This window comes from Alligator mississippiensis, chromosome 2, assembly GCF_030867095.1.
Source record: "Alligator mississippiensis isolate rAllMis1 chromosome 2, rAllMis1, whole genome shotgun sequence".
In the NCBI taxonomy this organism is placed as follows: Eukaryota; Metazoa; Chordata; order Crocodylia; family Alligatoridae; genus Alligator; species Alligator mississippiensis.
The window spans coordinates 295,379,401-295,406,098 of NC_081825.1; the positions used below are offsets into that span (position 1 = coordinate 295,379,401).

Sequence of the window (26,698 nt, forward strand, 5' to 3'; positions counted from 1 at the left end):
CTACCCTGGGGGTCTTCAAGAAGAGGTTAGATAAGCATCTAGCTGGGGTCATCTAGACCCAGCACTCTTTCCTGCCTATGCAGGGGGTCGGACTCGATGATCTAGTGAGGTCCCTTCCGACCCTAGCATCTATGAATCTATGAATAACTGTAGCAAAATTGTTTTTAGGTATTCAAAGTGCTGAAAAAAGTTTGGAACATTTGTTTTCCGTAGAAAATAATATAGGCCCTGTGCTGTTATTGCAAAAGGTAAAGAAAAGTTACCATTCTATTTCTGATCCAGGGACCCTAAAAAACTGCAGAAATGGCAAAAAGGCTCTATGAACACCAGTCCCTGCTCTTAGGGTAGACTAGTGATTGGAGGACTGTTCTGTATTTCCATATCATGATATAGGTTTACATGCTTGATTTTTTTTTTTTCAGTCTCACCAAACAAGCCTTCGTGCCTCTGTAGTCTGATCACTCAGGTATTATCCAGCTGAAATCATTAGATTTCAGCCCTGCAATCCTTTACACTTGTGCTTAATTTTTTGCACGGCCAAGGCTTAATTTTTTGCGCAGAAATACTGATGTAAAGTTATTTTCCAGATTTGTGTGTACCATATTTACTCTATTCTAAGATGAAGTTCACCAATTGAAGTGGGGGGGTTGTCTTAGAATCAAGTAAAGGGGGTCAGGCAGCTGCTGTGGCTCCAGCTCCAGTAGGGACCTTGGGGTCAGAGCTGTAGTCACAGCTGCTGCCTGCCCTCCCAACTTCTGCCTTGCTGCCTTGTATACCTTGCCGTCTCTGCTCTGCAGCCTCTTCCCCCATCCCCCAACTTCCCCTTCAGCCTCTGCTCCCCTGCCTGCCCTTCTTCCTGCTCTTCTTGCTTTTGCTTCACACTGGCGGTCTCCGTCCACGCTGCAGCCTGGGGCATTAAGCATGGCCTCAGCTTGGCCCCATAGCTGGTATGGAGCCTGGGCTGAGGCCATGCCAATGCCTCAGGCTAGAACAGAAATGGTGCCAGCTGGTGTGGAGTGAGGGGGCCAGGGACGGAAAGGGGGAGAGTAGAGGCGGGGTGGGTGGGGGGGCAGGCACAAGCAGTGGGGGAGGGAGGGGTAAGTTGCCTGCACCCCTGCAGTAGTGGGAGGGATGAATTAAAGACAAATCCTCTAATAATTAGATTCTATACATGGAAAATTATAACATTTATAGGTAACAAATTTAGAATCTAATTATTGGGTGGTTGTCTTAAATTCAGGGTCATTTTATACTCAAGTAAGTACAATATTTGCATGTAACCATTATTGAGTTACTTGTAGAAAATCCTCTGTCTACCATTGGAGAAGATAGTTCCTTAATCACTATTTAGAAAACTTATTTTTTCATTTGTATTTTAATTAAGTTCCAAATTAAAAAATACCTACATAATCCTAAATTCCAGGAAAAGGTAGCTTACTGGTTGATGTAGGGTCTTGGAACAGTATAACTTTGGCATGGTCATAGTTATACATTTGTACTCAGTAAACTCTGGGGGGTTGATGCAAAACAAGACACAACTATCCATTAACTTTTATAATGTATTGTTAATGAATTTTTAATTAAACGTGCTTTTAAAAATATAGGTATTCTTAATGTATGTTATCAAGTTTATTTTAATGTTACTTTGCTTCCATCTTCCCCACAGAATTATTCTAAAAAAGGTGCAGAACAAGGAGTTCCTTTGTTCTTAATGGAGAACGAGAAAAGATCAGAAGGTAATACAAGATGACAGACTGTTAAAATCATTTATGCTTGAGAAAAAGGCCCCTCTAGAATAAAATATTATAAAGCAGTTGGATTTATATCTTTTTCAGTATAAAATAGTCAAGAGGTTGCAATTCAAGGGTTTCTGTAATAAAATGAAGTTAATTTGAAATCTTGGTTTGTAATATTAGCAGTTCTAGTCTTTTGTGTTGTATCATATTAGTTCTTAATGTGCATCACCAGTGAATCAAAGTACTTCTTAGAAGTGCATTAAGCTATATAGCCAGAACTTTTCAGTGTCTCCTGTTATCACTCAGGTGTTTCCTAACTTTTCATAAAAGATTCAAAAGCATGCAAATTGTATCCCGAAGACTTTGCTTGAAGATATTAGCCTGAGGTTAGCAATTGCTGTAGCGTGTCTGCATGTGTTTTCAATGGAAAATGGTATATTTTCCAAATGAAATTTGGTTGGTATTGGGGAAGTGACAATGAGATGTATTTTAGTTAAATGGGTGAAAGCTGATCCTTATGCTTGTTTTTTAAAAATAAGTAGTTATAAAATTCAGCAGTATTAGGAACATGACAATTCTCTTTTTGATCAAGTTGTAAGAAACGAGCGGCATCAATGTTATGTGCTTACACTTCTATAAGGTTTCTGGTTGTAGTTGTGTTGGTAGGCTATAGGTAGGCAAGGTTCTTTGGGTAGATGTGATGTCTTTTATTAGACCAACTGAGTATTTGGAAAAAAATTCTTAGCAAGCTTTCGGGTTCAATCACTTTTCTTCAGTCATAGCAAGTCTCTGCTGTTCTTAAGGAATGAGAGAATATCACACTTTTAGCTTCTCTTGTTCCTTGGAGTCTCAGAACAGCAGAGACTTCCTATGCCTGATGAAGGGTGACTGCGCCCAAAAGCTTGCTACGAACATTTTTTCAACTACTCAGCTGGTCTAATAAAAGATATCACATCTACTCAAAGAACCTTCCCTGCCTAGACTTCTGTAAAGCATTTGATTTGGTACAGCCTGTGATTTTGACTAAGCAGCAGGAGTGCTGTAAATTCACAATGGCGCACATCGAATGCACTTAAAAACTGGCTAATTGAGAGGCCTCAATTGTAATTGAGAAATCCTCATTAAGGGGTGTGTGTTTGATAGAACCTTGCCAGAGTTGGCACTTGCCCCTGTGCTTTGTGACATTCTTCTCATTCATCTGGAAGAGAAAAAAAAGTGCAGATGACACAAGGACTGGAGGAGCAATGATTCATAAGTAGGTTGCTGGTAGAAGTGATCTGAAGTGCGTGGTGCCTCATGATCACACTTCAAGAAGAGTGTTGCAGAATTGGAGAGGGTTTAGAGAATAGCCATGAAAATGATAAAGGGGTGGAAAATGTGCCACATAGTGAAGGGTTCAAAGAGCTCAATCTGTGTAGGTTGTTAAAGAGAAGGTTAAGGAGTTATTTAATCACGCTCTGTATGTTTCTGTTTCTGGAACAGATTTGATACTGGAGGGGTTTTCAGGATACTGATTTCTTTGGCTCCAAGACCAGGTTTTCCCCCCATTCATCACGGGGAAAACAAAGCCTCACCTTAGAATGCTGTATCACACCCCTCCAGCTGCGAGCTGCAAGAAGTTGCTGTGCAGGAAAGCTGTGGCAGGGACTGCTTCAGCAGCGTGCAGGCTCCCACTTTCAGCTCTGTGGGAAGCTTGGTGCCCCTGGATCTGCACAGGGCAGGGCGGGCTCGGGCCAGGGATGCACCAAGCTCTTCCCGGTGGGGCGGGGCTGTGCTCAGGAGGCTGGTGGTGGCACTGGTTGAGAGGGATGGGGGGCAAGGAGTACAGCGAATTTGGGGGTGGTTGCAACTCCCCTTACCAATGCTGCCACCGCCTGTCCCAAGAGTAACCCTGCCCCGCTGGGAAGAGCTTGGCATGGCCCTAGCCCCAGCATGCTCTGCCCCACCCCACGCAGATCCAGGGGCACATGCCGTCCTGGACAAGTGGCTCCTGGACGAGTGGTGGGCTGTGGCTCCATGCCGTGCCTGCCCTGCAGCCCAAATCTTCCCTCACTGCAGAGGCCTTGATCTGCCCCCCCTGATGTCCCTTCCCTTTCCCCTCTTTCTTCCTCTTCCACCACACCAGACTTATCAGGTGCTCACAGCTCTCTGACCTGCTGGGTTGTGCTTTTCGCCGCCTATGACCTGAGCTGCGGCTATGTGCATGCACAGGCCATTTATTGGTCAAATTATCAGCCTGATATGGCCGATTTTCAATACAAACAATGTTCTTTCTATTGGTGCCAATCTGATATCAGACCAATATATCAGTGCATCTCTAAATGTAAATGACGTTAGGAATGCCAGTTTGGAAATATAGTTCTATTGCAGATCAGTTTTTGTGGTCAGCTAATTTGTGCAACTCTTTTGCTCTTAGTTTGAGAGAAGGAACAGATTTGTAGAGTAAAGAAAGTGCCAGCTTTATGTACTAGAAATGCAGAAATCTAGAACTCTTGGTTCAGAGAATGATACCTTTTATTAGACCAACTGAGAAATTGCAAAAAATTCTCTTTTTCTGTATACAAAAAACTAGAACTCTTGGTTCCAAAATGATACCTTTTTTTAGACCATTAATAATTTTATTAGCTTTTTCTGCCAGCTTTCGGGCTCACACACCCTCCATCAGGCTCAGGGAAAGTTAAAGATGGTAAAAAGTCCCCATCTGTAGGAAAGAAACTTCATTTTTGTGCAGAATTTCATTATTATCACTTTTACCTACTCACGTTTCAGAACATAACTGAGGAGATGACACATTTTAGGAAGAACCAAATTTCACAGACTTGTGGAAAAGTGAACAAATGGTAAAATAAATGATTTTCATAAGGTTAAAAATCAAACTGTTTTACTCTTTATTGTTAGTTGCGGTTTATTATAATACTTCAGTTGCTGTTCTCATCATGGAGAAAGGAGGGCTAAGTCTTCTTGAATGAGGCGCAAAATAGGAATGTGTTTTTTGTTAAAGAACCAGCCTCGGTAATATGAAACCTTGCTTCATCTTGTTTCAATCTTTTCTGAGAGGGAGGTGAAAGGTTGTTATGTTTTACATGAGTTAAAGTGCTCAGTTTAGTAATATGTAGACTATCTAGGTTGTATTTTACATAAGTTTGTCGCAAGTAGTACTGCTTTTCAAATACTGCACTAAATCGGCTCGTGATAACTCATTTGGAAAGAATGTGTAGTGTGGGATGATCCCCATTATCAAACCTTTTAGAGTGTTCAGTGGTTATTGAAAGCTTTTGCTGCACTTTACTGAAATAAAGCAAAAGCTCTAATGCCATTCAAGTCTAGCTGTTATTTCATAATTCAGTGACTTCATTTTTGCAAAGTTTTAATTGTGTAGTGAACATGTATGTCTCTGTTATAGCACACAAGGTCAAAACTGTCACTAGCTTAGAAGCCTTTTAAATGCTTCAGGGGTTACCTTGAAATGTTGATGTAAGATGACAGTTATTTTCAAAGTCCACTAAAATGTAATACATCATTTTAGCCCTGTGCTACACAGTGCCTGATATTTGTCTTTTCATAATTTGAAATTATTACCTGTGAAGAAAACAACTGCATTTTGAAATGGAGAATGTAGCTCGTGTAGTTAGCTTTCATGCATAGAAATTGCTTTTAAGTTTTGCTGAAATAACCTTTTTTAATTCTTCCTCTTATAAAATGAGACTTGAAAATTAAATTGACAAAATATGTTCTCATTTTATAGCAGGCGACACTTTTATTTCTCAATATGCCCCTGGCCAGAAAGAGGCTTTACGAGCTGTATTAAAGCACAGGTAAGTGGATAAAGTCTCAAATGTTCAGCTTCTGTATGTGAGAGGGTGTCTGGCTTCCTCAGACCTTCCTAGAAAGAAAAACGATATTGGTTACTTACTCTCCTCATCTAGCATTTTGTTTAAGCTTTAGGAATGAATTTTATGGTGTCATATCTGCCATACAGTATTTTTACTGTTTTATGCAGTTTTTAATGCTTTAAAAATCTTTTACGTTAATGGTTTAGTAATACAGAAATCAAGCAAGCATTATTCTGATTATCATTTACTTAGCGCCCAGTGCATGTAGACATTTTTACAAATAAGTAAAGATACAAGGCCCTGGTCCCTGGGAGGTTTTAACTTGGATGTTAGACTGGTTATGAAACGTGCTTAAGGTCAAATTATATGATAATTTAGTAAAACATTGAAATAGGCAAAAAACAGCTTTTAAATACATCTATGTCATGACTGCATAGACTTGCCTGTATAAATGGTGCATTTGTAACAAATATTTATCCGCTTATTAAAACAAAGATTTAAATAAAATTATAGTTCTTCAATGTTAGTGGTTTAGAAGAAATAGCTTTTTTTTTAAAGAGGCTTTTTTGGAATAGTGAAAAGGTGCATGTTTGGGTAGTAGCATGGTGGGTAATTTATGGGGAAGAACTTGTCTTTTGAAGTGGAATTGGACAAGAATAATGTCATTTATAGGAACATGTCTTGTGTTCATAGGGCCCAAAATGCTCCTGTATTTAAGGAGGTGAAAGTACAGCTCTTAGAAAGTGCATCCACAGAAAAGGATGGTGCTACGCAAGAGGCCAGGTCGGGTCACAGCGAGATTGATTCAACTACAACCGTAGCAGCTGCCACAGCTGCTGCCATTGCTACCACAGCTCCACTTCTTAAAGTAAGTCATTTTTGGCAAGATCACTTCTTTGTTGTATTAAATAGTAGCAATAGTAAGCTGGTATGAGTTGATTGATACTGGAGTCCCCACTCTTTCATTTATACCCTCTTCTAGTTTCTTCCCCATCAGCGCCCTGCAAATGATGCAGCTAATGAGATGTGTAGCAGGGAGAGACAGAAAGCCACAACCTTTTAATGTGGTCAGATGTGTTTTGTGTATAAGTAGGCAGATTGTGTTTCCATGAATAGTTCAGTGTAGAGGAGCAAAGTGCTTTTGGACAGGTCCAATCACTTGCCTTTCATCGGTGTTGATAAATCCCCTTTATTTTTGCTTTAATTTTTGTCTGCAGCATAAATCTCCTGGTAAAAACTGGATGATCAAGAGGTTAGGCCCAAACCTATAAGCTTAAATAAATGTGGCTGTGACAGAATAGGCAGTCTACTACTGTTCAAGCCTGAAAGAGGTCAGATAATGGGATGCAATCTTACTGTGCAAGTTGCTGCCATAATCCAAAGGAGAAAAGCCAGGTTTGCATTGGCTTGAATGTAAAAAGAATGAATAGGGTCTGATTCAGGTGAAATACTAGCAAGACAAGATGTGGTTACTAGCTGGCATTTTAAAAAAAGCCACAAAAAACTATTTGCTTGAAGCTCATATAAAATAGGATGTAACTTCTTGCAGCACACAGTATACAAACCAAGAATGGTAGCTGTCTGAAGGTCTTAGCTCACGTACAGGCATGGTCTATATAGTATGGAAGTAAAGTGTACATGTTGTGGTTAAGGCAATAGACTGGGGCTCGATCTGTGCTTATTTCCCAGCTTTGTCATAGATTAACTGTATGGCCCTGGGGATGTCTGTTCTTGTGCGCTTCAATTATTTTGAACCCTTCTGCAGTACAAAATGCTCAGATATGGTGAGCTGTACAAATACTTACGTGGGTGGCCACCTGCTCCTCTGCTGATTTATATATCTTCTGCTCTGCAGGAAGTGGGTTTCTCACAGTTCATATTCATATTAATCCTGGAAAGAATTGTCTTGTTGAGCCTAATTGCTTGATGACTGAGAGTCAGACTTTCAGATGGCTGTTCTCATTTCATTTCCAGCATTGCCATGTGGTTGGGATTGTTTCAGCCACTCCCTACGTCACTAAAGTTCATTCCTTGTTTACATGGTTCCCTTCTCATCCATCTCTTTCACGTTTTAATTGTTATTCATTAGATGCTATTTTTTTCGTTTCTGAATTAGGCTTTTAATTTCAAAGGTGGCCCATCTCATCTGTTTGTGTGCTAGTGAGCTCAGAAATAATGAGCCAGTAAATTGAGGGGAGCTATAGATTAACTTAAATCTCTCTCTCTTTTTTTTTTTGGCCAAGCAGTAGTTTACATTAAAAGTTAGTCTCTAGTAGTCTATGAAAATTACTCACTACCTATCTTAAGTGGGGATTTTATTCATTGTATTTGGCTAAAAGGAGTTTTGCCATGCATGGACACTACCTGTTAAGTTCCTTTTAGAAAGTGTTCCCTTACTAAATCACAAAAGATCAGCATTAATTATTATTATATTTATTTGTATCTTCCTGGAACAAAATAGAGATGCTAATATGGGGGTATAGTTTTTTTTCTTGGAGGGAGGTGTTTTGGGAGTGAATAGGACTAGTACTAGCGCCTGCTTTCTCTAGTCTCTGGTTTTACACTATATAGATAAACCTCTCTCTATATTATAACTGCGTTATAGATTCTCGTTATTTTTCCCTAAGGTTCAAAGTGATTTGGAAGCCAAAGTTAGCTCTGTTTCAGCACTGCTTGATAAACTACAGGAGACAGACAAGCAATTACGACGTGTGGCAGAACAGCAAATAGATTTAAAAACTGAGAGGCCCCATTGTCATGACCGAGTCAAAGAGCTAGAAAAACAGTTGAATATTTTTATGGAACAGCGGATTCAGCATCTGGAAAAGTTACAGCAACAGCAAATGAATATTCAGGTACCTGCACAAAAACATGGAATTTCTTGTTATAACTGAATAAGTAATGTTTCCCCAGTCAGGGGTTGAAAGCCTGTATAATTACATGGTCAAAACTTTAGGGAGGTAACTGATTCCTTTAAAATACATTTTGTAACTTTTCCTTGTAGTCTCATTTCATTAACTCAGCAATCAACTCAGCTGGGTTCCAGCCAGTAAATGTACCATCCTCAAGTCTGATGACAAAGCTTTCTACACAGCCGGAGCTACAGCAGCCTGTTACCAACCAAGTATCTTCACGTCAGAAGGATTTATCTTCTACCAATGCTGTACCTGCTCAAGGTGAAGAACATAAGTTAATACAGCTATTTGACTTTATTTATATCATAATTTTGTTTTCATAAATACTGTACATAATACATAACAAGTATTTTTGCACAACCCATTTTACCTTCTTTAAATTATTATAAAGAAGGTTTTCAGTTTAGGTAGTACATAATATTAAAGCGACACTTTTATATTTACTGGGGATTTGCACTTGAGGACTCCAAGACTTGAATAAAACAGAAGTTTATTGGAGGAGAGAGATGTAGAACCTTTCCCATACATCTTGAATTAAACTCTTGTTGGTCACCCTTCCAAACACTGAATTAACCACCTGTCTAGTTGGTGGAAATGTTTTACATTGTTGTGACAATTTTAACTTTTTTGCATGTTTTTAAAAGATTTGTTTTCCTTTCAAAAATTAACTTTGAATTAAAAGTGTAAAGTTATTTAAGTGTTCAATATTTTTTCCTGCATTTAAGCATATCCAAGTCAGTTTGGAAGGTATGGCGTTAATACACAGAAATCCCCTCTAAAGACACCAGTTCCTCGGAGGCATGCTCCTGAACCTGTATCAAAAGATGAGAAAATCGTACAGAAAACCTCAAAGAAAGAGAGGCCTAGGGCAGAAAAGGAAAACATTCCCAAGCCAACTTATGGAGGCATTATGGGTAAGACTCAGAGAAGGGATCAGAGAGAGCTTTAATTTTGCCCTCTGCTAATACGGACACGACAAGGGGCTGTTTATTGCTTATCATCTTCACTTTTTTCTGAAAGCTAAATTGGATGTGTGCATGTGAAATTTCTGAAAGTATGCTGGTCAGTGCAGGAAGTCAGTGAATGATGTTGAGTTAAGGCAATGCTGTCCGTTCTTGTACAGACTCTGGACAAGATTCCTTACTTCATTGTAATAGAAGAACAAAGTAACTAATGAAGATTCCTTGTCAAGTTGAAAGAGAATGTTTAATGGAGTTCAGTCTGTTTCAGTCCTATTTCATATTTTCGTTTAGGACTTGAGCGAACTGGAGAACGTTCATAGATGATTCATAGATGCTAGGGTCGGCAGGGACCTCAATAGATCATCGAGTCTGACCCCCTGCATAGGCAGGAAAGAGTGCTGGGTTTAGATGACCCCAGCTAGATGCCTATCTAACCTCCTCTTGAAGACCCCCAGGGTAGGGGAGAGCACCACCTCCCTTGGGAGCCCATTCCGTTGTATTTCAAAGCCCTATTTTTTAATCCTTACTTCAATAAAACTACTAATCTTTGAGTAAGGAAATAATGACTGGACCTAAAATTTGTGTGATACAAACCTTAAGTGTTTCATGAATTTTGAAGCACAGGTTTAAAGCTTTGCTTAGCTTTTACTGCACTGGTAGGCCAATTTGAAATAAGTAAAATAAAAATTCAAGTGAAATGCTTCACAAAAAGCATTGTCATACCTCTGAACATATAGGGTGGGGTGATACTTGATAGGTTAGAAGAGTTCTAATGAAAAAAAAATAGATGGCAGAGTTGGAAGAAGGGATATATTGTGTGTGTGTAAAACAAATGAGGCAGTGTAGTGGTCCTGCTTGCTACTGATTTGGCAACACAGAATTCAGGTTTGAGCACTACTGTTTAAAAAAAACAAAAAACCCCCCAGAAACAACAAAATATGTCCTGTTAAGTGACCTGAAGATGAATATCTTACATTTTAAAGCTTGTCTTAACTATATCCCAACTATGCACTTGTTCCAACTAAAAATATCACCCTAAGAAATCCTTCCCCCTCTGTGAAATGCAAGTATTCAGGAGGGGAACCCCCTCCCCACCCCAAACCCTGATTTGGGAAAACAAGACTTATGAAGAAGACATCAAAAACAGCCCAGCCTTCTCGCTCTGAACTTGTGTGGACTTAGTGAGCTCCTGCTCACACTACTGCTTTTTCTTTGTAAATCAGCGGCAAGCAGGCCCAGATTTCCTTCTTGATGCTCTCCAATCCTTAGCATATACAATGCTTAAATTAGGGTGTCTCTACCAGTCTCCAGCTCTCTACCTCTGTATTTTCTCATTCCTTTTTTCCAACATTTTCAAACAAGTAACCATCCTTTCAAGTCTCTGAACTTATTGCTTCTGGCAATCATCAGAAAGTTACCCAAATCAGTAAGAATGCATACCATAGATTCATAGATGTTAGGGTTGGAAGGGACCTCAATAGATCATCGAGTCCGACCCCCTGCGTAGGCAGGAAAGAGTGCTGGGTCTAGATGACCCCAGCTAGATGCATATCCAACCTCCTCTTGAAGACCCCCAGGTTAGGGGAGAGCACCACCTCCCTTGGGAGCCCATTCCAGACTTTGGCCACTCTAACTGTGAAGAAGTTCTTCCTAATGTCCAGTCTAAAGGTGATACTTCCCCTCTATCGGGCACTGGTCAGACCGCAGTTGGAATACTGTGTTCAATTTTGGGGGCCACACTTCAAAAGAGATGTGGATAACCTGGAGAGGGTCCAGAGAAGGACCACTCGTATGGTTAAGGGCTTTCAGGCCAAGCCCTATGAGGAGAGACTGGGGCACCTGGACCTCTTCAGCCTCCGCAAGCGAAGGTTGAGAGGCGACCTTGTGGCTGCCTATAAGTTCATCACGGGGGCACAGAAGGGAATTGGTGAGGTTTTATTCACCAAGGCGCCCCCGGGGGTTACAAGAAATAATGGCCACAAGCTAGCAGAGAGCAGATTTAGACTGGACATTAGGAAGAACTTCTTCACAGTTCGAGTGGCCAAGGTGTGGAACGGGCTCCCAAGGGAGGTGGTGCTCTCCCCTACTCTGGGGGTCTTCAAGAGGAGGTTAGATATGCATCTAGCTGGGGTCATCTAGACCCAGCACTCTTTCCTGCCTATGCAGGGGGTCGGACTCAATGATCTATTGAGGTCCCTTCTGACCCTAGAATCTATGAATCTATGAATCTGCTCTCTGCTAGCTTATGGCCATTATTTCTTGTAACCCCGGGGGCGCCTTGGTGAGTAAAGCCTCACCAATTCCCTTCTGTGCCCCCATGATGAACTTATAGGCAGCCACAAGGTAGCCTCTCAACCTTTTGCGGAGGCTGAAGAGGTCCAGGTGCCCTAGTCTCTCCTCGTAGGGCTTGGTCTGCAGGCCCTTGGCCATATGAGTGGCCCTTCTCTGGACCCTCTCCAGGTTATCCACATCCCTCTTGAAGTGTGGTGCCCAAAACTGCACACAGTACTCCAACTGCGGTCTGACCAGTGCCCGATAGAGGGGAAGTATCACCTCCTTGGTTCTGTTTGTCATGCATCTGTTGATACATGATAAAGTGCCATTAGCTTTTCTGATGACTACCACTTGGAATACAAATAAACATCAGTTCTAGAAGACAAGAGTTCCTTTGAATCTGGTAGTTATTGCATTAGCAGTATTGAGAGTGTTTTTCTCACTGTTTAGTTTAAAAAATTCCCATTGGTTTTGATTGTTGAGTCAATCTTAGACTCTATCTGTAAATATATGCCTGTAATATAAAATATATTTATTCAGTTGATATATGGAAATGATTTAATACCATATTTTCTCACATACAGCTCCCATTTCCCCCACAAAAAGGGCTGCTAGAAATCCCAAAACACTTCGTTTGTGAGAAATGTGGTAAGAAGGGTTTTTTCTGCTTAGGGGCAAAAGTGGAAGTAAAATCTGGGATTCAGAATAATGAGCAGGCTCTGCTCCCAAGCTGCTGCTGCTTAGTTACTACAAAGAGAGATCTTTTTTCCTTCGTTCGCTTTCAAAAACAAGGGGTGTGTTATATTGCAGGGTGTGTTATTTGTGAGAAAACATGGTATTTTCATATGGTATGTTTTATAGTTGTAAGATTGCTTGATGTTGGGGTGCCCCTCTTTGACTTATTGTTTCACTTCCCTGTTGTGATGCATTCACAAGAATACAGGTTTATTTCAATATTTTTATGCGTAATGTGGTTTGAGCCTATAAAATGCACCTTTTCGAAAACCAAAGTGTTACAGTTTTTCATTGCAGAAGCCTCACTGCTCTAATTAAATACTGTTTTATAGTTAGTTTTTAAGTGAATTAAATATTTACCTCTGGAAATGAAAAGAAAACACTAAAATGTACCATGCATGCTTAATGGTAACGTAATGTAAACTTTTTATCTTCTAGGTGGAGGGAAATTTCTGGAGCAGATTCTAAATTCTCAAGAAACTCCATTGAGACAAATTCAGTCTCCTGAGAAGACATCATTAAACACCAACCAAAAGACCAGGCCTTCTGAAAAAGAGTGGTAAATAAATAGAATTACAGCCTTTTAAATTTGTAATAAGATTTGGACAGATATATGACATATTGACCATGGTCCTTGTGTCTGAGGAAGGGGTGCATGTTTGAGGACCTAAAAGGGGAGCAGCAGTGGCTGTAAGATATCTTTGCATTTCCATTATCTCTTAGGTTTGTTGAATAATAACTGGTAACACCTTTCACCAAGGGCCAGCCCAGATCTTTTGAGCACAACACTTTGACTGTTCTCTCTTCTGGAAATACTACTCAGGACATAGTAGATTGGAAATTAGCCACCTGGAACCAGCTACACTGGCACTGTGTCAACAGCACGGTTTGCTTATGGCAATAAAATCCACAGCTACCCTGTTTGAGCAATTTTATGGCTGCTGTGCATGAGGCCTAGTACCTGCCTGTCAGACTTCCTTTTAAAATCTGGTTATATTATCTTGAACCTATCATGTTTCTTTTTAAACAGTGAACCTGCTGAAAATCAAAATTAATACAAAATAAGTGTAAGTTTAAATTTATACAATCTCTTGAAACATTCAGATAAAAAGAGAGATACTGAATATGTGAGCACCCATCAGAAACCTTGGGCTACAGGCTATGAAGAAACTGGCAGGAAGAAAAGCATTACATTTTTGACATACGGCTTTATAAATGTGGCACAGTAGGTCAGGCACTGAATTAAGGGCGTAATTTGGTGTGGAATCCAGGACTTGTGCTACTGGCACAAGTGATTGCCAGAGTTATCACATACCCTGGGACCCAGTCTTTGACTCAAGGAGACGACTTCATTTTTCTCAGCAGGATCTTCCATAGAGCTTACGTTGGGCGGTCTCATACCCCTGTTTTGTAATCTCTACCCAAAATCTGATTGACTTGGTTTTCAACGTGTTGCTTCCAGTTCCTGGAGAAACACAGATCTGCCTAATCCTTGTTCAAAGGACTACCTAAGGAACTAGTGAGACTCAGTTTTAGGAGACCTGCACAAGTAGGCAGTTGTGTTTTGGTCACTTTCATTAAGGCAGTTTTGAAATTTTTTCCCAGGTTGACTTGAAATAATCAAAAGTAATTATGTATTATGTGAACAAGAACTGTTGAAGTGTGGAACTTATTGCCACAAGAGGTTGTGGAAATTGAGTTTTAAAAGGGACTGGATAAATACTTGAAGGAAAGATGCATCAGTAGCTTTTGAACATGGGCGTTAGGGGCACAGCCTCTGAATCAGAACTTCCTAGACTTTAACTTCTGGAGTCTGCAAATGGGAGAGGGATGGGGGAAAAACCCTTGTCAGACCCTGTTCACTTTCCCTTTCAGCCTCCACTCTGTCACTGAGACACAAGATACTGGGCAAGATCGACCTATGGTCTGATCTGGTAAATGGTAGTTCTTATGTGCTAATTACTTTCCTGGTGACAGTTAATACCTCTGTTCAATCAATATGAAAAATGGTTTGCTAGGAGAAGTCTATATATCCACAACGTTTCAGATGGTTTTGTTTAAGAAAAATATTTTTGTATGCTGTTTTAGGTGTTTAATTAAATCCTGGCTACCATCCTAATACAGCAGCTTGTCATAAATAATGAGCAGAATCATCATCATTTTCTAACACACTAAAAATGCAAAATTAATGAGTCTGAAAATATTAAGCTATATAATTGCTCAGATAAATGTATTTAGTTATAAAGAGCTCTCCTATGTAGCAAAACATTGCATCAAATTTAGCATAAAGGCTCTGTTTAGTTGTAAATGTTCATGTTTTAATGCGTATATCTATTCCAAATAAGAATGCACCTGTTGTTAGAAAAATAAAGCACAACTGAAAAAGTTGATTAAAATTGATGACTTAAATCAAGGATTTCCATTTGATGATTTAAATTATATATTTAAATTGCCTCGATTTAACAGGGTAGATTTGACTTAAATCACTGCTGTTTTTCCAGGGAAAACACGAAAAGCAGTGTAACTGGGCAAGACCTCTGGAGGAAGAAATAATTGCCTTTCTGAATAAGCGCTTGAAGCTTGTGCAATGTTCAAATCCATATTCAGACACTCTAGTTAGATGAGACTTATTTCTAAAGGAGACCTGACAAAGTATGTCTTGTATTTGAAAACTTGTTTAATTTTATCCCAGTTACATAGTTGGTCCAATAAAATATATCACCCTAACAAATCTTTGCCTCTTACTTATTTCTAAAGTCAGTCAGGAAGCTTTGAGAGTTTAGTAATGTGTATTCTTCACTGCAGGCCTGGCGTCCAGTGTACTGGCTCATTCCCTGCCTTTGAAGGCCCTTCCCAGGATTTCAATCCAGTTGAGAAGACAGTGAAGAAAGCAGACAATCTACTTCAAGATCTTGGTCAATTGAAAAGAGAGATGCAGGGCATGCTCCAGGTAAAGAGGTGGACTGCATGGATGGAACAATTAACAGTTATGATAAGAGAAAGCGTCTTGATGACCATCCTGCTGGGGATAGGGCCCCTGCCAGCTGGGACCCCATGCTCTTGCCACTCTGCTCCGGGACCCGCCGGCACTGGCCCCGGGACATTGGTATGGGCCCCATGCTCCTGCTGGCTCCCCACCCGCTCACGCCCAGTGCCCCCCAGCCCAGCGGTACAGGTGGGGGGCAGTGCCTCCAACCCCCTGCTCGCCAGCAGGGAAGAAGCTGGTGCTGAGTGCGGGGAAAAATGGCCCCTCGGCTGCCCCATAGCCGGCACTCCCTGCTGCAGGCGCTCGCAGCCCGCGCAGGGCTGTCCGGAGCGGTCACAGGCAGCCCCACATGGGTTGCGAGCAGTTGCAGCGCAGGGCACTGGGTGTGGGCCGGGGAGGGGCCACCTCTTCCCTGCCCGGGGTCCCCCTGCCCCCACTTACCTGAGCTTCCTGCGCCGGGGCAGCCATGTGCTCCCAGCCCCGAAACCGCGGCTGGGGGGGGGGCTGGGGGGGCCCTGCTGTTGTTGGAGCCTGCCGGGCTTTATTTTTAGAGGCCCCACGGGCCAGATAGAATGGCCTCATGGGCCAGATCTGACCTGTGGGCCGTATTTTGCCCACCCCTAAGCCACAGCAAGTGGCTGGAGCACCTCAGTGATCCTGTGCATCTTCTTGTTTTTTCTGCAGGACTCCTGTTAAGGCATTCCCCATCTCTATACTTATGAGCTCGTTGTAGCTCATTCCCACAGCAAAATTCTGCAGCACACCTGTTCATTTCTGATGGCACACCATTGTGCTGTGGCACACTGATTGGGAAACACTACTGTACAGGATAGGATAGCAGGAAGCGATGGGAGGCTGAGCAAGGAGTAAGCGTAGACCCCTTGCAGGTGTTACACTTATTGAACAATTAACATGTTAATCATGCAACAGATTATAACATGCTACACATTCAACCAATTTATCGAACAACAGAAATGTCAAATCAGCCACTGAGGTATTGTACGTTTAATCTGGAACATTTTAGTGGATGATTTGCATCACACTTTAATTTGAACTTGTGGCATGTCAAAGGGTGCTCAGGGAGCCCAGTTCAGGAGCCACATCCCAGTGTTGGGCTGCCCACAACCCCATTTAAATTTCTTAGCGAGAAGGGAGCACTGGCAAGTTGGAAGGGCATGTGTGCAGCTGATGCTTGGCTTTTCAGCAAGCCTTTAAAGATCTGGGCATGCTATTACACCTGAAGAATTTGATCCCATGTCCCAAAAATTACCATCCTGTCATGCCAGATCTTGAACATCTAGCATGGCAGGACATGTGATCTTTATGGGACCTGGAATAAAAATCCTTCAGCTTCTATACTGTGTTTAAATTAACATCTGCTAGAGGCCTTTGTGAAGTAAGTCACATTTACATAGTGGGATGTGCCAAAAGGACAGAGAGCAGATGAACAAATGTATGTTATATCTGGTTTAAAAGAGGAAGGGGAGCTGCTGCTGCTCAGGGGTGTGCATGGGCTGTACGTGCGTAATCCTGTACTGTGTAATCCTGTGCTGAGATGAGTTAGCTGTATTGTTCACTTTAACTTCAAATGAAGTAGAGTTGAAACTAAATTGTTTTTGCTAAGCTGAGGTGAGATGCAGGAGATGGAGCTTGAGGACACTCTTCTTGCCCAAAGGAAGGATGGAGGGATGTTTAGTCATACCGTATTCTCTTTAGAATTTTTAGATCAAAATATATTAATCTCTGTGCCTTTTTTTCTGTCTTGTTCAGGAAGCAAAGACCTGGAAGTCAAGCATGAATGACTTTGTTAAGGTATAGTTGTTTTTTAAAATTGTTTCAAAACTGTTGGTTTAAACCAATGAGTCTCAGCCAGGACATGATGAGTTTCTGCTGGATCCTTTGAAGGGCGCTATGAGTTGTGAGGAGATAAGCTGATAAGCTAAGTAAATGCAGGCTCAAGCTTGTCCTTGCCTGAACCCAACAGGTATTGTTCAGCCCCTCCACAAGGAGGTAAGTGCTGTAATGTATAAATTAATTTTTGAAATTGGGTACCACTCAGTTCACAAAAGTTATGGAGGGGTGCCTCAAGTCCAAAAAGGTTGAGAACTGTTTTGCTTACTATATTTACATGAATCTAAGACAAGGTTTCCTCCCCCCAAATCAGCCTGCGGGAGGTCTCCACTTGAATTCAAATACCAGCCCAGGGCAGGTGGCATCTCAGCGCTGGCTTTGGCTCCAGGCTCAGGGGTGATTTGGCTCACTTGTCAGAGGTGGGGCTTACAGTTGAGGGAGTGCAGGGGAGATGAGGGGGGTGTAAGGGGAAATGCACCTCCTCCTGCTTGTGGGGAGCATCAGGGAGACGATACAGCCTGCCCCTTCCACAGCTGCTGCCTCTCCTCCTTACCTTCTGCTCCATCTTGGGTCTCCAGCTCTGACCTGGCCTGGCTGGAAGCTACTTCTGTTTCTCCCTGACTGGGCAGGGGCTGGCTGGAGCCATTGCTCCTGCTGACTGCCCCAGGGCCAGAGTAGAGCTGCAGCAGAAGGTAAGCAGGGAAAAGGGCAGGCGTGGTGGAACAGGTGGCAGGGGACGGGCATAGGTGTGGGGGAAGTAAGAGTGGGGGTGGAGGCAGCAAGGGGGCAGGGAAGGCAGGTGGCTGGAGAGCAGGCACAGGTATGGCGGGGGGCAGCCAGGGGCAGGGGACTGGGACCAAGGGGTGGCCCCGTGTCCCCTGCAGCTGCTTTCCCCATCACTATAATGTGTTGGGGAAGACGGGACAGGGCAAATATTAAGGCAGCTGTCCACTGATTAGCTTCTATACATGGAAAACTATAAATGTGTTATAATTAGGGGTCTGCTGAAATCGAGGTGGCTGCCAGCAGATTTCACAGAGAGACCAGGACTCGGGCAGCCATTTTCACGGGCTGAGCGCGGTGGGCCCCCCACACCTCTGACTGAAAGGCCCTGGAAGTCCCACCCTTCCCTGCAGATTGCCAGATGGCTCCACATTGTTGTTTGCTAATAGTAATGTGTCAGTTAATGGCTTCCACAGGCTTAAGCTCCTGATTAAGTGATCTTGGAGCAGGGGCTGGGCAGCTGACAGCTGCCCGGGGCAGGGGATGTGTCCAACCTCTGCTCCCAGTGGATAAGCATGTAGAAGTACTCCCAGGGAAAGCTTACAGTGCATTGATAGCACGTATAGATGTGCCCAGCAAGTCTGGAAGAGTGCTATATATCGCTTTCTCCCTTCTTTTCTTGTAACCTAGGTAATATATTTTTTAGTACTTATGGTATTCATAGAATCATAAAAAGTTAGGTTTGGAAGGGACCTCAGGAGGTCACATCTAGTCCAACCCCCTGCTCAAATCAGGACCAGCCCCAACTAAATCATCCCAGCCAAGGCTTTGTGTAGCCGGGTTTTGAAAACCTCCAAGGATGGAGTTTTCACCACCTTTCTGGGTGACCTGTTCCAGTGTTTTACTACCCTCCTAGTGGGAGAATTCTTCCTAATAGCTAACCTAAATTTCCCTTGCTGCAACTTGAGACAGTTGTTCTTTGTTCTGTATCTGCCACCACTGAGAACAGTCCAGCTTCATCTTCTTTTGAACCCCCCTTCAGGGAGTAGTAGACTGCTATTAAGTCCTCCTCTCAGTCTTCTCTTCTCTAGACTAAATAAGACCAGTTCCCCCAGTCTTTCCTTGTAAGTCATGTGCCCCAGCCCCTTCACCATTTTTGTTGCACTCTGTTGGACTCTCTCCAATGTGTCCACATCCTTTCTGTAGCGAGGGCCCCAAAACTGAACATAGTACTGCAGTGTGGCCTCACCAGTGCTGAACAGAGAGGAATAATTGCTTCCCTCAATCCGCTGGCAACACACCTACCAATGCAGCCCAGGATGCCGTTAGCCTTCCTGGCACCAAGGGCACGCTTCTGGCTCATATCCAGCTTATTGTCCACTATCACCCCCAGAGCCTTTTCTGCAGAGCTGCTGCCCAGCCGGTCAGCTTCCAGCCTGTACTGGTGCATGGAATTACAGATTCATGAAATGGGAATTTGAAACCCATAGTTATTTTGATCTTTTATTCTTGTCTGTTCATGGCCTTTCTGTTAATAGTTAGCAGTTTAATTTAATTTTTGACTTGTTACAAGTTTTAATCAAGTTTTTAGTTTTAGTAGCTTTTAGTATTTCTTTATTTCTATACATAGTAAACCTCAGCAGAAGTGGCAGTAGAATCTGTTGCTCTTGAGTCATGTGTCCCAAACTTATTTTTGGGAGCAGATTGATACCAGTAGGAGTTACATGCGTGTGTCTGGAAGAAAAATGTGTTCCTTGTTTTTCATAATTAATGATACTTGAGTGTGATTTACATGTGATATCTGATATTTATATTCTAAATTGTATGTTATTATCATTGCTTCTCATGCTGGGTATGTTGTATTATAGGAAAAAAACCATTTGTGAGAATTTCAAATTTCCTTCCATTTCTTTAACTGTTGGATTTAGTTTTATAAGACGGACCACTCCTCATTTACGCTGAAGGCAATGGTAGCTAAAAGTGCTTGTAATACTACTAGGTTGAGCCTTGGAATTGATGATGATTATCAGTAAAATCGATTAAATTACATAATGTAGAAAAACGATGTAATGTTTAAATACGTTTGCTTTAATTTTAGCCTAATAACCCCACGATCACTCCTGGTCTTCCTGACCAGCATCAGCTCTCCAAGCCATCCATTCTTGAGAAAGTTAAAGCTCCAAAATCTGTGTTGAAGGATGCTGAAAAGATTTTGAGAGGAGTGCAAAACAATAAAAAGATGCTTGAAGAAAATCTGGAAGCCATTATTCGTGCAAAAGACGGAGATGCCATGTACACCTTTATCAATGCCTTGACTGTAAACCGGTAGGATCATATTGCTTAATTTTCCACACTACTGTCGAAACCCACCTTCACATGCTTCTGTGTCAGTTTTCTTAACTTTGTGTTCAACAATTCTTGAGATTTCCTGTGGAGCCTATTAATGCCAGTTTCCAGTAATTGAGAGGTGACTTTCCTTGAACTTTCAGTGTGTTTTTTTTTTCCCCCCCAGACCTCATGTATGAATTATTTGTCAGTAGGGTTTACATCACTTTTTTGACTTCTTGATCTGGTTTCAGTGCTAGAATTAATAAAAAAACAAAACAAATCCAGACTTCACATAAAGCAATGTAGTTCTGCTACCAAAACAATTCAACATATGACTTAATATGAACAGCTTTAGGTTAAGGTTGGGAGAAATGTCTGTCTGCATTGAGAGGATTCTTCTTAAGGCTAATATCCGTAGAGTTGATGGGATCGTTGTTTTAGCTCTTAAGCTTGTTTTTGCTCAGTCAGCACTGAAAGATCTTTGTTCTGTTAACCTCTCTGTCCACCTCTCTCGCGTATATGCACATCTCTTCTCTGAGTCATAGTTCCAGTCTTCCTGGCAATTTGCTACTTGATTTTCATTTCTCAGCATTTAAGGTCAGGTTGTCATTTGTGTTTTTGCTCTTGTCCTGTCAAGCATGAAAAAGGATGACATTTTAGAGGTTGGGTTTTTTGGGTTTTTTTGCCAGTCTAGTTGAAGTTAAGTTTTCCATCAGCAGCAGGATTTATTGTGCCTTACATGGACAGGATAGCACAAGTTCTGAGTTTCCATTCTTCCTTCCAGAATTTCTTAAAATTATTTTTTCCCGTCAAGTTAAATCATCCCAATCAAGGGAGGTTTAAAAATGGTGGAGAATCCTAGAGGGTTGAAATGAAGGTTGGTAATTGTTGTTCTTTCTGAGTGGTAGCACCCCTTGCCCTCACGGGATCTCAGACCAGGCCTTCAAACCCTTTATTTTTTTCTTTCCTTGTGTTTTTGGAGGTAGTTTAGAAACTCTGATCTTTTTGCAGCATGAGCTTCAGATCTAGAGCAGATCAAAAGCCTTACTTTCTGTCCCTTGATCTTTTTGTTTAATTTTGCACTATTAAAGTGTTGTCAATCCGTTTCCCAGGCCATCCTGCTCTAAATGTTTGCTTGCCTTTCCGATTGCTACTCCTTAGCAGGCTTGCAGCTACAAGGGCCTGTGTGGACACATGCACTCAGTTATGTGCTTGAAATGGTAGTCATCCTCTCCTCAGATATGACGAGGGCAAAAGTGGGATGAATTGTGTTTGTTCGATGTGCAGAGCAGCTTTATGGAATAATCCTGCATTTTCCCAGTGCATTATTCTTTGATTCATGCTTTTGACATGAATCCTGACTTTAACCATTATTATTACAGAACTGGTTTCCTTGTTGACAGCACCCAGTTTTTCTCATCTGGGTTTTTTTTTTTCCCTTTCTTTTTTTTTTTTTTTGGACCACTCTAGTTTCAGTTAACTTACTGCTTGCTTAATTAAATGATATATCCAAAATATACTTGGGTGGTGGTTTCTGTTGTATTACTGGTGCTGTCTTTCACCTACGTATTCTTACAAAACCTACAATTGGTTTCCTTTTGTAAAGTTCTTTTTCAGGAATGGGGATTCCGTTTCAGAGAAAAGAATGATCTCTCGCTAAAATACTAATATTCATCTACTCATTTTTTCCGCAAAGTTAGACGTGTATTATATTCTCCTGTACCCTTCACCTTTTCTCCATTATGCCATCTTATCTCATGTCCTGCCACCTACTTGGGAGAGATTAGAATAGTCGTAGTGCACAGAAACAGGGGAGCTTCCACAAGCGACATACTGAGAGCAGAGCCCAGGAGTGGGAAAGTAGCATATTCACTTTCAGCACATTTGTGGTCTCAGAAAGTAAGAAATAAGTCTTATTTTTCCTTGGTTGGTTGGTTGTTTGTTTTAAACACCCCTCAGGAAAAGTCAGTACTTGGCTAGGAAGTAAATATTTCCTGTTTGAGGATTTTGTGACCTAAAAATAGCACTTTCTTCTTTGTGTTTCAGAGATGTATTAGAAGAGATTCGTATTAGAAAGACAGTAGATGAGTGGATTAAAACAATCAGCATGGAAATTCAGGTATAGCTCAAACAAAACGTTTGCGTTTGTTTCTCACACGATCATATTTTTATGTGACCTTTTAGAAATACTGCTCACTTTCAAGGTGAAAACACTGGGGCACTGTGTATTATGCTGATTTATATCTTGACCTAACAAAATGTTCACACACATTTTGAAACTAGCTTTGCTTAATGAAGATCACTGAGTCACAGTTACTGCTTACCCTGAAACACAGATCAATTGTCAGAACTTCAAAGTTGTCCATAGCCTCTCCTGATCGGCTTGAAGATAAAGTCTCCTTTTACAATGTTTATGTTTTATCATCAGGCTGAAATGGAAAGAAATGATTATGAACAAACGAAATATGATCAAAAAGATCAAAAGACTCCATGGATCAAGAGAACTCAGAACATCAGGGATATGAAAACCAAGAAAGAAATTAAAACAAAAAATCAAAAAGCCCAAGGATTCTTAACAAAGAAGTCTCTATCTGCAGCCAAGCCTGTTCACAAACAGATGGGGGAGAACTTTATAAGGCAGAGCTCAAGACTTGAATCTTCTTCTGAGAGTCTGCAGAATAAAGAAGAAAGGGTAGAGGTGAGATCCTAAGTAATTTGCCTGCTGTTCTGGTAATAACTATACGTCAGTTTTCAATAGAAAATCAGATCAGAACTATCAGTGCGTCCTACTCTTTTACAGAAAATAAAATGGTTGCTTGTAAGACAACTACTTCTCCTTTAGTTTGGGAGCAGAGCTCATGCTATATATATGTTTAATATTTGACAATATGCAATAAAGCCACATGGCTTTGCTTAAAGGGATATGTGCATTACTTCAGTATAAATTGTCAGACATGCATGTAAAAAAAATAGCTCCTTCCCTTGAGTTTCCCTTGTAAGGAAAGTCTTGTTGAGCGCTCTGCTAAATATCTGTCTAGCTGTATAGATTTAGATAAATAGATATTTATATTTAGTAACACAAGTTAGAGTTGGTTAACAAATGGGTAATAACTGATACAAAAATAATTATGTACGTTGACTGTTAATACATGACACTTCTAGGATGTGGATGTGTCACGACATGAAGTGAAATTGTTTTGAAAGAACTACAGGGGACATTTGTATGTGCTGAATGTCTGCTCCGACACGTGCTATTTAGCAGGCATTGGAGCAGACTCTATTGAGTCTGCTGGATAGTGCTAATTTGCACACTCAAGCAACCTCTGAATCACATATTCAGCATCCCCATGCTTCAAAATGGCAGTGGGAGTGCTTGAATTAAAGCTCCTCAAACAAGCTTTAGTTAAAGTGTCCCCACTGCCATTTTGAAGTGTGGGATGCTGAATACATGTGATGCTGTGGGCACTTTAATTAGATTGGCTCTAGGAGCTGATCTAGTTAAAAGTGCAACCCCTGCCCCCCCCCCCGCCCCCCAACCAACCCGGAGCACGTGTAAATCGCCCAGAATTACTTACTTCTCTATAGAATGTCACAAAACTAGAACAGGTGGGTAGGTACAACAGTAATTTTACAGGTTTAGGCCTTCATAATGACTGGTTTATAAAATGCATTTTCTTTTTTCAGGGACATGTGAATGTAGTGGTACCAAATGAAGAGTATCTGTCTCAGGTTTATGGGAAACCCATTTACCAGGGTCACCGCAGCACACTTAAAAAAGCACCGTATCTCAGATTCAATTCTCCATCTCCTAAATCTAAACCTCAAAGACCAAAAGTGCTAGAATGTGTAAGAGGTGAGTGATCCCTTCATGTAAATGCTTAAATTACAAAAAAGGTGTGTCTACTTTGTCACTTTTGCCAGGTTTGCCTTTTGGAACTGCAGATAGAAGATTCGAGCACCCACGCACTGCTGGGGCACTCAAGCTTATTTAATGCAGGGCACATAAAATCAGTAATGACTTTTCTTTTTTTTTTAAATGAGCCTTATTTTTAAAAGTAAAGTATTTATGTAAAATAAAATGGGAAGTTGACAGCCTATGTTCAGGCACAAACATATTGTTTATTAAAATTATTTAAATAAAAATGTTGTTATTTAACAGTATGTTTGTGGTCTTGTGGTAGAAATCACTGGTGAGGTATCTAGAAACAGTCTGACTCCTGAACCAGCTTTTGATACAGCTGTCACTGGGGCAGGTACAGGGAGTCTTTTCAGTTTATCTGGCTAGTTCAAGCTCAGTGACTTGTTCATTTATAATTAAGAAACCAACTTGGTTCATAAACCAGGAAAGCTTCTGGTTTTTGTTTTTGGGGTTTTTTTTTTCTCTTCCAGTCTGTGAATAAAAATGAAATATGAGTTTGAGACCTGCTAATTCAGTGGTTTTGAGCTTTGTTAGATTGAAAGCACCACTCATTAGATTCCAGGTCCCTCTAAGAAATGCCAGCTCTTAGTTTTCCCTTATTTCTTTTACTACACAAAAATACTAGGACAAGTCTTCCGTTGCAAAAGAATTAGAAAGCCCACAGCAGGTCAGAATGTTCTTCGTATTGTGGAGTCCTGTTTGAAATCTCTGGACTTATTTTGTAAATCACGTTTTCACACCTAACAGAGAACATCTGTGACACACCCCACGGCACCCTTAAACCTATCTCAAGGTATCCTGGAGCGCCATGCATCTTGGTTGAGAATCACTGTGCTAGTTCTTAAACATTGTTTCTAGCCCTTATGTACTTCAGTCAGTTTAATTTATTCGTTGCAAATGATACTTTCTTTGTTTAATAAATCAGTTACAATGTAGAACAAACCTTAGTAAGCTTATTTGTTATGTTTCCTAAAATATATATATATGGTAGTTTTATTTAACTATTTAAAAAAATTGTTTGTAGGTTGTAATACTCATTTTAGTGGGACAAATGAATAACATGACTTCTGTCACTTCAGTAAAATGAAAGTAAGAAGATTGGAGACTAATTTGTCTGAAAAACCTTCTTGTAGAGCAGATTTTGCCATTTAAATCCATAATATGTATTATAATATGTAATTCATAATATGTTATTATGCAAATGAAGAACATTTCCCTTTTTTCGTGGTGTCTCTTGGAATGGTATACAGTATAACCTCATAAATCCGGATGTCAGATATCCAGAATTGTCAAAGATCTGGTACTTTGAAAAAATACACTAAATTGGGGAGTAGTGGCGGCTGGTCTCGGAGTAGCAGAGGGGGAAGCTTGCATGCAGTGGCTACCACCACCATCCACCACCCTGCCTTGCTGCTTTGCGTGCGGCCGCTGGTCCGGGACTGGCTGCCGCTTCGGTTTAAAAAATTCAAAGTTTTCAAATTTCCAGCAGGTGCTCGGTCCTGAGCATGCCAGATTCATGAGGTTATACTGTGTTAAATGGTCACCCTGTTCACATTGTCAGAAGAAAAATGTATAGTAGCTCCTAACATTTATTTGGTCCTGAAGCAGAACTCTTTTAAAAGAATGTTTAATCAGTAGGTCTGATTTTTGCTGTGTGTGAAATAGGAACATTTTTCTTATGCTTCTGCAGTACTTTATTCCCTTGGAGATGGTCAGTCTCTCTTGGGAGGCCAATCAATCAGTACTATATAAGTACTCAAGATCAGTCTTGTTCAGCATGTCTGTTTTAAAAACAATATATGATACAATGTTAGCTGCTTTCTATGAGCAGCTTGCATAATTCAGTAATTTCATTTACATATAAAGGTATTATTTGCACGTGATAAACCAGCCATGTGCTTTAAAAATATGATTCTTGTTGGTTCTTTCATTTTCTTTGTCCCCAAATGCTTGATTCACTCAATGTTTAATTTTTCAGAACCTCTGAATGTGATAAATAGGCACTTGAAAAGCCTGAAGTCGGTATGAACTCTGGCTAGCCTTTACCAAAAACAATTCTCTTTTAAATCATTGAGTTGGGTTAGCACAGCAGCAGCCTGTATGCTATAATAAAATAACACATCTCTCTCTCTCTCTCTCTCGCTTTTTTCTTCCTGTGGTTGGGGAACTCTTTGCAAGTTTATTTGTCTCCCTGTATCCTGAGGATAATTAAAGACAGGCAGGTTTATTTTTTCTTTAAGAGGAAGCGGAAAACAAAAATATTGACATTTTAATGAACAATTATTGTAACCAGAGCTTCTTTAGAGAGTTATTGTGGTCCTAAACTTTCCATTTTTAGTAGCTTTAGACTGAGGTAATGGTAGCATTTGACTGGTTTTTAAGACACTTGAATTCTTTGCTGCCTTGATCCCTCTGTACCTTAGTGCCTTGTCAGAA

The 26,698-nt window shown here is 40.9% G+C and overlaps 1 protein-coding gene across 8 annotated transcripts in view; it reads left to right on the forward strand.

Moving 5' to 3' along the window:
• KIAA0586 (KIAA0586 ortholog) overlaps positions 1-26,698 on the forward strand; it is a 108,265-nt gene that overhangs the window by 4,491 nt on the left and 77,076 nt on the right. For 6 of the 8 annotated variants that reach the window (XR_002087876.2, XR_002087875.2, XM_019480000.2 and 3 more), the window contains exons 2-14: positions 1,667-1,736; positions 5,482-5,551; positions 6,263-6,437; positions 8,197-8,424; positions 8,574-8,745; positions 9,210-9,398; positions 12,894-13,014; positions 15,261-15,405; positions 17,212-17,253; positions 20,114-20,340; positions 22,390-22,462; positions 22,772-23,041; positions 24,028-24,196. Coding sequence is in view for 6 of the 8 variants with exons in the window: in XM_019479998.2 (XP_019335543.1) it covers positions 1,667-1,736; positions 5,482-5,551; positions 6,263-6,437; positions 8,197-8,424; positions 8,574-8,745; positions 9,210-9,398; positions 12,894-13,014; positions 15,261-15,405; positions 17,212-17,253; positions 20,114-20,340; positions 22,390-22,462; positions 22,772-23,041; positions 24,028-24,196 (1,951 nt within the window). In the remaining 2 variants the exon portion in view is untranslated. Of the gene's footprint in view, positions 1-422; positions 467-1,666; positions 1,737-5,481; positions 5,552-6,262; positions 6,438-8,196; positions 8,425-8,573; positions 8,746-9,209; positions 9,399-12,893; positions 13,015-15,260; positions 15,406-17,211; positions 17,254-20,113; positions 20,341-22,389; positions 22,463-22,771; positions 23,042-24,027; positions 24,197-26,698 lie in introns of all 8 variants that reach the window. The other 2 variants (XM_014598817.3, XM_019480002.2) reach the window with 2 other exon arrangements.